Source organism: Mytilus galloprovincialis, chromosome 7 (genome assembly GCF_965363235.1).
Source record: "Mytilus galloprovincialis chromosome 7, xbMytGall1.hap1.1, whole genome shotgun sequence".
NCBI lineage: Eukaryota > Metazoa > Mollusca > Bivalvia > Mytilida > Mytilidae > Mytilus > Mytilus galloprovincialis.
The window spans coordinates 11,248,619-11,260,894 of NC_134844.1; the positions used below are offsets into that span (position 1 = coordinate 11,248,619).

General features: G+C 31.2%; 1 protein-coding gene across 1 annotated transcript in view; it reads left to right on the plus strand.

Annotated features, from left to right (window-relative positions):
• The window catches only part of LOC143082299 (interferon-induced helicase C domain-containing protein 1-like), a 31,132-nt gene extending 22,946 nt beyond the window's left edge, over positions 1-8,186 (plus strand). The window contains exons 4-5 of the mRNA XM_076257924.1: positions 2,426-2,550; positions 5,590-8,186. Of these exons, the coding sequence (XP_076114039.1) occupies positions 2,426-2,550; positions 5,590-6,899 (1,435 nt within the window). The 3' untranslated portion in view covers positions 6,900-8,186. The remainder of the gene's footprint in view (positions 1-2,425; positions 2,551-5,589) is intronic.
• Positions 8,187-12,276: the final 4,090 nt, after the last annotated feature.

Here is a 12,276-nt window from a genome sequence, read left to right on the forward strand (position 1 = left end):
ATTCACACTGTATGATTAAATTTAGATAAACTCCCTATCCATTTTGATTTTATTTTTTTAAATTTCTTGATTTATAAATATGGGACTTTGTTTTTGAAACTGTTGACAACTTTTACAATGAGAAAAACTCATACTGTATAGGCGGCTGTAAAAGGCCCAGACATGAAGAATATAAATCAATTCAAACAATTCAAACGAGAAAACCAGTGGCCTAATTTATAGCATACAATTTACCATAAACTAATATGAAATACATGAAACAATGACAACCACTGAACTAAATTTCATACATGTGATGGAATGTGAAACTCAGATCAGGAGATTTGGAATTTTGGTCAGGAGATTAGGACTCAGATCAGTAGGTTTTTTTTCTGGCTTGGAATAGGCACATGAATAATATTTAAACATGTTTGTGAGCTCTTAATAGCCAGGGATAGTGATGTGACAGCACAACATAAGAATAAACTTTAAAAATCAGTAACATTGGCTTTAAACTCAAAAGATTGGCATAGGGCACAAAAAACATCTAACATAAACACAACAGAAAAAAAGCATAGAAATAAGAGTACCCACTGTCACTTAAAGCTAGTTCAAAGCCAATAACAACTTAAGAATACATCATGTTCACCCAGACTTAAATATCAGTAAGTGCATATCCAAAGGATTTAGTGTAATCAGTTTGTGAAATGCATAACCTTATGCCAGTGTTCTCCCCAGGATTTTTGGATAGCACCAGGGTAACGCGTGACGAAATGAATTTTACAATATTGTGTGTCGCGTTGCGTCGCTTATTTTTTTCTTGTTAGTTTTTGTCATTACCTTTTTGCCTTTGTTTTGTTTACTATGGTACTGTGTTGTATTGACTTTGGGTCAGAACATTATTGGTAGAAAAAGTAAATCAATAAAACAGTTTGTATACTTTAATATCTTTGAAAAAGAAAAGAAAGCACAATTAGTCTTTAAAACTAAAGTCACTTCTTATATTTTGATCAAGCCATTTTGTCCCAATACTTGTAGTTACACTACACATTCCCCATGTTAGATTTGACCATAACAATGAACTTTGAACAAGATTAATTTTTGATACAGAATCTACAGTAAATTAAAAACTTTCTATTCTTTTTAACAACAACAAATTAATTTATTTTCTTATGCATATTAGTTTTTACTTTAAATTATTTATATATAGTTAAAATATTTTATTTCAAATATGAAAGTAATTTTAAAATTTATATTCCTATTAAAATTAGGCATTAAGCTTTACATCCATTACAATTTGAAAATTACTACCAATTTGATATAAAAGTCTGTGTATCAATAAAGGTATGATTCTCTAAAATAATTTGCAAAACATTTTTGTTGGTATGTTCTACGAAAGTTTTTATCCTTAATGTAACATTCTAATATAATTTTGCATTCAATTTGTACTTTATTTTAATTTTCAATGAGAAATTATGTGTGAGGAGCATTTATTTGTAATAACCAAAATCAGGGGAAGTAACTCCACAATTAATTTCTAACAGGCAAATTATTTTGACTAAAGACTGGCGTAATAGAGTTCATTAACAAATGTCTGCTTGTCCCCTATTACAAGTCTGTTATTAAAAATATGATCTCTTAATTAATTAAAACACAAGAGAAACATGTACATCGATTAAATCCAATCATCAAGGTTAACCTCAACAGGTAAATCGATCACGTGGTGTAAACAATCTACTTGTCAATACTGGATTAAACTGGTTAGAACTGGTCAATTTTCATGTAAAATTTTAATCCTCACTGAAAGTTGAAGTCATCTGAAACTTTACCGATTTTGATATGATTTTTTTACCGAAAACTTTAGCACCACGGAGAAAAATTATACATCGCGGCAAGAACGATACCACCGCGGTAGAAAATTATACATCGCGGGCCCGTGGTCCTTTAAGGGCCTGGGGAGAACACTGCTTATGCACTGAAACAGTATGGACTTGATGTAGAATGATTATTTCTCATAACTGTACAAGAAGGAGAAGAAGAATTATTTATTATAGTACAAATAAATACATGCTTTAAAATACAAAATAATCAGCCAGCCAAATAGGCTTATTATGTACATATTAAGCATGTTAAGCAATACATATCTTATATAGGTTTAAATTTAAAAAAAAAAAAATTTATTTATTAAAACTGTCATAACTGTGTTTACTATGAGCTATATAATTCTTTAAGGTACGGTACATCTACATGAATTTTTGACACCCATTGAAATTTTCTTGATTTCCCCTTGGAATACATGAATGGAATGGCAAAATTTCTTACAAACTTTTTTCTTACAAATCAAAACCTTCATATACATCTTAGTGGCATGAAGTGTGACAAATTTAGAGGGATATATAATATGAATAGTCTAGATTATTTTAATTTTAATTTTATACCGATTTAGATTTGGACTGCAGGATCTCTACACAACAGAGAGAAGAAAGTTATTGATTGCTGGACTATGTTCAGGTTCTCAGAGCTCTAGAGGTGTACCTTTGTGGAAACATGATGTTATTGTAGTCACAGCAGGTATGTATCTTAATGAATTAAGTCAATACCATACTCTAGCAGACTAGCACTATTTGGATTCAAAAATGTTGACTGCAGTGATTAGCCTTTTTATATCTTATGTATACTTCTCTCCTTTGTGTCATACACACTTTATCTCATTATTTTTAATTTTTATACGACCGCAATAAAAAAATTTGGGATTGTATAATGGTATGATGTTGTTGTCTGCGTTGTTGACATCGTCGGAAGACACAGTAATTTCTGGACAATAATTTTAGCTAAAGGGGCACTAGCTACGAGATATATAAAAAATCAAAAGTATGATTTTTTTTGTTTAATCATTAATGAAAGTGAAATAGTGAAATAATAATATCCTTTTTATCAGCTAAAATGGTTCAATTTTGTCAAATCAAGCTCAAAAACATTGATAATGAATTATTCACTTGCAAGTGAATAATTCCACCTCATTAAATCCGTATTCATGTGAACTCCAATTTAACCCTGTAGAAAGAGATAGAATAACACATGCATTGTCCGTGTATGGGTATTTAAAGGAAAAGAATGTCAACATTGAAAGTGAAACAAAGGTAAATAATTTGATTAACTGATTCGATCACACAAAATCATTCTTATAAAGGTAAAAACGACAATAAACAGAAATTTTTAATCTATAATACAAAATTTAACAGACCTATAAAAATCCATTTGCACGAGTTGCTTAATCTATTTATATCCGTGTTTATGTTTACATCACTTATATGGTCATATAAGGTCAACTCAATAGTTAATTAGATGGCGTCTTGGCTAAAAGTCACACGAAACGAAGCTACATCTTATTGAGACCATGTCCTGTAAATTGTTTATTTATACTTTTGATAGTTTGGAAAAATGTTTTACATTGTTATAAATAAAATATGAGAATTTGAGTCAAATCTGTGACCATGAATTTGGCAGCTAGTGCCCCTTTAAGGGAAATAGATCTTTATGAAATTTTTTCAGAAGGTTCAATACCACAAAGAGAAGATTAGGATTGAATTTGGGGATGATGGTCCCACTTGTTTAGGAATTAGTGGCCAAAAAAGGGGCCCAAAACAAGCATTTTTTAGTTTCAGGATAACTTATGTATAAGTATTTCAATTGCTCTTAAATTGTGGGACAGTGTAAAATACAACAAGTAGAAGGTTGAGATTCAATTTAGGGGTTTGGGTGCAACCAGTTCAGGAATTAAGGGCAAAAAAAAGGCCAAAAACAAGCATTTTTCTAGTTTCCAGAAAATAATTTGTGTGTAAGTGTTTGGATCTCTCTGAAATTGTACCACAATGTTCAATATAACAAAGGGAAGGCTGGGATTGAGTTTTGGGTTAATTTCCCCAAAAATGTAGGAATTGAGGGCCAAAAAGAGGCTAAAACAAGAATTTTTCTAGTTTCCAGACAATAACTTGTGTATTAGTGTTTGGATCTCTCTGAAATCATACTCACAATGTTCCATATAGCAAAGGGAAGGCTAGATCGAGTTTTGGGTTAAATACCCTCAACATGTAGGAGTTAGGGGCAAAAAAAGTGTCAAAAAGAAGCATTTTTCTAGTTTCCAGACAATAACTTGTGTTTAAGTGAACAGATCTCTCTGAAATTATACTGCAAGGTTCCATACTACAAAGGAAAGGCTTGGATTGAGTTTTAGGGTAATGCTCTAATGGGAGTTTCAATAAGCTAAGGGGAGAGGATATTTTGTGTACAATTTTTTTATGGGATTCATATTTTTTTTTTAATTTTCAAATTTCAAATTTTTGGAAAGTTTCAAGAAGAAATCTTCTAACGACAATATTGAGCAATTAAAGATTTGTAAGATCTTTGAACACATTTATTTTGTGTCGGAAACCTTTATTTTGTCAAAAACTTGATCACAATCCAAATTCAGACAGTATCTAGCTTGAATATTGTGTGCAAATTTGTCCCAACTTTTCAGGGTTCGACCTCTGCAATCGTATCAGGCTGGGCTCAGCAAGGCATTTTATTTATTATGGAATTATAGACTTTGAGCAAATTTATTGAATCTTATCATTATGGCAATCAGTGCCTTTTCACATGAAAAATATGATTTTCACAGTAAGGGAGCTATAATTTGATTTTTAGGGGGGAACCCACTTGGCCTGATGGGCCAAGGGAGTATTTCTCATCACTTGGTGTCAGTTGTTAACTGTCGTTGTGTTTAACTTTTTACATTTTGAACTTCTAGAGAACCACTGGATGGAATGAAACCAAACATAGCATGAATGTTCCAGATGAGACGCTGACCAAGTGTTGTTACTTTGTAGCTGATCCATCAATCAAGATGGTTGGCATTGGGGGACTTCATTTAACATAGAACTCTATGGGAAATACATACAAATGTCTTCTTTTAGCTATCCACTAACAGGAATGAAATAAAACATGGCATGAACATTCCTTATGAGTTAGGTGCTGACCTAGTGTTGTAACTTTGTAGGGGACAACCATCCAAGATGGCTGCAAGCAAGGGACTTCGTTTATTACAGGACCCTACGGACAATTCATACAAATGTCTTCTTAAGAGAACCACTGTAATTAAATATTAAACCAAATTTTACCACAATCACTATTAAGTTATCTGTTATGATTTTAATCTATTTTTACATGATTTCCAAAATCAAAGTAGAATCAGGTGAGCGACACAAGCTCGAGGGAACCTCTAGTTTTAAAATGTAAAGCAATGCCTTAAAGCTATAGGTCAACAAATAAATATTTAATTAGTTAGTACTTTTATATGTTAAGTTAGCTATATATGTTTCATGTTCTCCAAATCACTCATCAGCAGTACTATATTCATTAAGAACAATGTACACGCAATAAAAAGTACATATATTATAGACCACTTTATAAATTTGTTGTTTCCATATCAATTTTCTTGATTTACCCTCCCCAGGATCATACCAAAAAAAATTAAAGCCAATGAAAACTGAAATAACAGGTTCAAAATATTTTGATGTGTTATTGGAACTATATTTATATATTATCAAGAATAAAATTGAATATTTTCAGCATACTATGAGAATTTGTTACAGAAGAAGTTATTACGATGGAAAGACACATGTTTGGTAGTGTTTGATGAAGTCCATCACTGTGTAAAGAGTCATCCTTACAACAGGTTGTCATACTTTGAACATAAAGTATGTCCTACAGAAGACCAACCAAAACTATTAGGACTCACAGCTTCCCCTGCAGGCAAATCAACTGTTGAACAAACTGTCAAAATGCTTGATGAATTAACCAAAAATGTAGGTGGTGTGTCCATTGAAATAGTCGAGGAAAATGAAAGTGAGCTAAACACATATAGATCTAATGCTGAGATTGATATACAAACTGTTTCACTGAATTCCCAGGAAGAGAGGTTTAAATCAGAACTACAGGTTTACATATTACATTGCTACAAGAAAATGGCTGATGTGACAAATCTTTTAGAGCATTCAGATGCAGAGGAGTTAAAACTGGTAAACAAAAATGATAGAGAGTTAAGACAACTTGCAGAAGAAAAACTAGATGGAAAGATGCTCAATTACCTGAAGTTAACAATAGGCTTGTCTGAACCATGTGTTGGTGCAAGTCCTCAGGAGAAAGAGCTAGCAACTAACTTGATAAAGCATTCTCACTATATTTGTGTTACCTTAGACATTTTATTACAGTTTGGAATGGACGCTGCTGTGGAGGAATTAAAAGAATTAATGGGTTTGGATAAAGAGACAAGTTTTGAATTTGCCAGAAAACTAGAGCTACCTTGTTCAAATATCACAGAAATGGTTTCCAGAATTATGTGTCAAGAAAACCAGCAAGATCAGATAGATGATGGGAAATTTACCAAATTAGTTGACCTTTTAATTAACCCTGAGACAATGACCTTGCTTAAAGATGACAAATCACTCATACTTATTCTTGTCAAAGAGAGAGGGTCTGCATTTAAAATGAACGAGCTTCTACAAGACAAAATTACGAGTGTTTGTAAAGGAGGCGTATCTGCATTGGTTGGACATGGGACAACAAGTGGTAAAGAACCAGGCATGAAAGTTACTCACCAGAAAGTCATACTGGATAACATTCGACAACATAAGTATAACATTGTGGTGGCAACTTCAGTGGCAGAAGAAGGAATAGACATCCCTGAGTGTGAGCTAGTCATAACATTAAACCCTCCTTCAAATGTAACAGCTTTAGTACAGATGAGGGGTAGAGCTAGGAAAAACCAGAGCAAATTCATTGTCGTCTGTAATAATACAAAGGAACGGGAGGACATGGTAGATTTACTGAAGCGTGAACAGAATATGATGGAAGCAGTCAAACAATTATCACAATCTTAACACACGCAATATGCATGTTGACTTTATTCATGTTATTTTACAAACTAGTTTTTCAATCTGCTTTTAAGTTTTTTAAAAGTTATTACCAACTATAAATAATCATAAGTTGTTCATTACCTTAAAGGTCATATGCCAAGGTTAAAGGATTAGTTATTGGTTGTTGGTGTTCAGTATTATTATATTTGAAGGGATCATTTCATAGGTCTGACCATTCATCTGGCCATTTATGATATTTATGATAATTTTAATTTTGTTTTAATATGGTGTATGATTAAACTATTTTGAAATTATTGTGCAATATTAAAGATTATGAAATTCATATTTAATATGGATTGGCATGACTCAAAATAACATTTTAAAAGTAACAGTCATTTTGATATTTAAGAGAATTTACACTTTTAAATTTGTTAATTGCTAATTTTTTCTAATTCTCATTGAAACAAAATAATAGTATAGATCTTAATTTTGATTATAAAAAAACATCTGCTGTGACCGTATATAAGATTGTCAAGTAGTTCTTTAAATCAAGGTTGTAAATTTTAATCTTTAAATGGCTATCACATTTATAATTTAACACCTGATTGATTACCAGTAGTTTTGCTATTTGGTTAGAAGGCATGATTTATTTATAAATTAAAAGAGAAATGGTTGTACTTTAATGGACTGCACACATAAATGTACAGTGGATCTTTAGTCCTCAATTTGCATGAAATATGTTCATTAAGTAATGGCAATGGATTTAAAAATAAACGATAAGAATGAGCATTATAACAAAAGAGATCGGAATAAGAATATCATGTAATAAGCTCCTTTATTCTATTATAAAACTAGGTTAAATCCAACGTTTTCTACATAAGGAAATACCTATACCAAGTCAGTGTATGACAGTTGTTTTCCTTTTGTAATATGTGTTAAGCTTATGATTTTGCCATTAGATAAGGAACTTTCCATTTTAAGTTATCCTTAGAGTTCAGTATTTTTGTTTTTATTTTACCTTTTCTTCATAGATTATTCTTATTATATTTGCACATTTTTAAGTTAATTATTTTTATTTGAACATAAGCAATTTGATGCTAACTTGTTAAGTTTCATCCCAAAATAGTAATGTTGTATAATAGTTGGTTGTATTTAAGACCACTATAAAACATGTGTTATAATAGTCGGATGTTGTATTTTGTTGTGAAACTGTTTTGTTTTTGTTGTGCTTCTTCGATAATTAATGGAATATGTCCTACAATTTAATTTATTCCAGGTGCTATTTACAGATTTAATAAATATGTTATTCAATGTCAGTATTCATTTTATTGCAAGGCCTCTAAGAAAGAAGCCAAGGCATGTAATGAGCAAACTATCTTTTCTAAGTTTTCAAAGAGAGAAAATGCACAGCAAAACAGTGTTAATGAAGAACATTCTGCTTAAGAAACATATTATATTCCAAACTGATTTATTCTTTCCCTTTAAATGATGTTTTGAATATGACTGATAACGGTATCATTTTTTTCATTTTGTTTGGTTTTTGTTTCACGTTGATGAAGTTGGAAAAGCCTGACTTAGTTTATGCTTCAGTTAGAAATGGCATCAACATTGTATTTGTTTGTAAAAATGTCAGTTTCAGAGGAACCACTAGTTGTAGGTCAATGATATTTGATATACAGTTGTACATGTTGTATAACTATTGTCAATCTCATTTTCATGGAGATTGTTAAGGCCAACCACCCAGTTATGGTCTATTGACTTTGAATTTTGCTTACTTTACATGTATTATTTTAAGAATAGGTAAGTTTAAGTGACACCACTAGTGTAGATATATAACATTTTGTATTCATATGTATAAACATTAAAACAGCTCATGTCCATGGAGATTATTTAGTCCCTCTTCTCAGTCATGGTCTATTGACTTTAAACTTTTATTTAGTTTACATGTATAAGTTTGTGATTATGTCAGTTTAAGGGGAACCATAAATGTTAACTCTATGATATTTTTGTAAGCATATGTATTAGCATTATAACTTCTCATTTCCGTGGAGTTTATTTTAGACTCTGCCTCCTCTGTCATGATCGATGGACTTTAAATGTTTCATAGAGATACGTTTATATCTTAAAGTTTGTGATTGGATTAGTTAAAGATGAACTACCAATGTTAATTCAATGCTATTTGGTATGCAGATGTATACGAATTTTCATTTCTCATTTCCAAGGAGATATGGTTCATACCCTTATCATGGATCACATATTTTGAAACTGTTACATACTGCACAAGTTAAAAGTTTGTGTTTAAATTTAATGATAGAAAACACTTATGATAAGGTATTTGATATTCACAATACAGTTTTATAAGCATAGGCTATGTGGTACTGCGCCTTCAGTCATGGTTAACTGACTTTTGATGATTTGCATGTTTAAATGTTGCCTTTTTATTTTCAAATATCAAAATAACCAAACTTAAGACGTATCTCAATGTTTAAAGTTTAGTTTTATTTGGTACCTTCAACAAAGGAAACACAACCATATAAGTAAGCAACATATAATTTTGCCTGCCCTTGCCAGGGTCAAAAAGCAAGACTTAGTAGGCTGTTTCTGGCAGCAACATATGCACCATTAACAGTTTATTATGTTTAAGGTCAGTTTATGTGGAACAATGAATAGTAAATCAATTGTTTCAGGTAAGCAAAAGTATCAGAATTGTTACATATCATTTCTATTGAGAGAATTTGGTCATGCCCACCTCAGTGATGGTCTATTTACTCTGACACTTTTTTTTTATACTTTACATGTTAAATTTGTGATTAGTTTAGTTTAAGATAACCCACTTATGATATTAATATGCAGATGTATAAGCATTGGCACATATTATTTCCATTGAAAAAAAGGAGGTTATTTGTCCTTGATCCTTCAGTCATAATCTTTTGACTTTAGAAAATTCATAGTTTGAATGTTAAATTTAAAGTTATTGAGTTCAAGAGGAACCACTAATGACTAGTCCATGATACTTGGTATGCAGTTTATAAGCACTGGTACATCTCATTTTCATGATGATTATTTGACCCTGCCTCTTCAGTCATGGTCAATTGACTTCGTTTACATTTTGAGATTAGCTATAATGTCAGTTTATGAGCCTCTAATTCAGTAGTTGTCGATGGTTGCTGTCTATTCTATTATTTTTCAACAGTCGTTGGTTTTAAGTAGTTTAAATTGTTGTACATTGGTTTTATGCCATTTATAGCTGACTTTGCAAGATGTACAAATAAAGACATGAAAATGGAAACCAAGGATGCGAGTTCATTTGCAGAATATCTAACTTAAACTTTGTGAAAAAGGTCATTTATTCAGAATATCATAAAGCATTATATAACTGAAAATGATGGACAATTATGTCATCAAACAAAACTGAATAAATGACAACAATTGCAAAGGTGGGGAATAAATACCGCCACTCATCAATAAACAAATTACAAAACATAAACAAACAATTATATACAATCAACATAGATATGATAGAATAATAATACTAAAAACTTAAAAAAGAGGGTGTAGGTGGGTGGGAAATTGAAAATCTTTACTTTTCTGGCAAAACAAAAATAGCATCTAGTAGCATTCAGTGCAATTGCGATTATGCGGTCCCAACTTGACGCTTGTTGAAAGTCAGCATGCACTTTAACCTCATTGGTCAATTAAAATATTTGTGGCCAATGATAATTAGTATTGACCCTGATCATGCCATGACCATGCTGACCTTGACTGCCTGTAATCGAAAACTTGCATAATTCCTAGACAAAGACCATGGAAATTTTCGGTTTCTTATTACACCATTGATAAGAAATAAAACCTACACAAGTTGAAACAGTAGCCCATAACGCTAAAATTTAGTGTATAAAAAATTACTGCCAAAAATGTTTTTATTATAATAAAACTTATTTTTTGTCAGCTAAACTTTTCTTCCTGTCCAAATAAAGACATGAAAATGGAAACCAAGGATGCGAGTTCATTTGCAGAATATCTAACTCAAGAATTGTGAAAAAGGTCATTTATTCAGAATATCATAAAGCATTATATAACTGACAGTGATGGACAATTATGTCATCAAACAAAACTGAATAAATGACAACAATTGCAAAGGAGGGGAATAAATACCGCCACTCATCAATAAACAAATTACAAAACATAAACAAACAATTATATACAATCAACATAGATATGATAGAATAATAATACTAAAAACTTAAAAAAGAGGGTGTTGGTGGGTGGGAAATTGAAAATCTTTACTTTTCTGGCAAAACAAAAATAGTGTCTAGAAGCATTCAGTGCAATTGCGATAATGCGGTCGCAACTTGACGCTTGTTGAAAGTAAGCATGCACTTTAACCTCATTGGTCAATTAAAATATTTGTGGACAATGATAATTAGTATTGACCCTGATCATGCCATGACCATGCTGGCCTTGACTGCCTGTAATCGAAAACTTGCATAATTCCTGGACAAAGACCATGGAAATTTTCGGTTTCTTATTACACCATTGATAAGAAATAAAACCTACACAAGTTGAAACAGTAGCCCATAACGCTAAAATTTAGTGTATAAAAATTTACTGCCAAAAATGTTTTTATTATAATAAAACTTATTTTTTGTAAACGGTTGGAAAAACTGTTCAAGCATATGCAAGTTAAGTATAATTCGAGTTTGCGCATTTATTGAAATTGAAAAAGCTGAGAGGAAAAATATTTATTATATTTTGAAAGTTGTTTTACTTTTTTCCTATTTCATGATATTTTTTTACCGGAAACCGTATGTATAATTTATATTGCAATGACTTCAAAAAGTATAGCCATCTTGTCCCAACGACAAAACGCTGTATTTCCTTTAAAATTGAGGTTTTAACCAGCTGTCTATCAAATAAGCATAGTTAGATCATAGAAAATAAAACTTGGCGGTAGAGGTTTTTCTGTTTTTCACTTTAAACATTATAGTGTTTAAATTTTTTTCGTTAGGCAACAAGGTTTTTAGATCGTTTCAAAAAGTATAGCCGTTTTGTCCCAACGTTCGCGAAACGTAATTGATGTCATGCTCAGGTTTTTAATTTTATATCGTATTTATATCGTAACTACTTGTTTCCAGTTTAATTCGAATGAAAATAAAAATACATGTATAAATTACAATACAACCAATGTATGACAATAGTTTAAGTTTAAATTCAAATGTATCAGGATCTTAGTTTTTTTTTATAGCATATTTATTTTATATAAGGAACATTGTCTATCTGCAAGTTTTCAAACGTCAAAAGTAACGTATATTATTTGTGTTAATAAAGTAAAATAAAGAAAACCCATTGCTGATAATTATAACAAACAATATTTAAGGATATGCCACAAAAATTCGGAAAT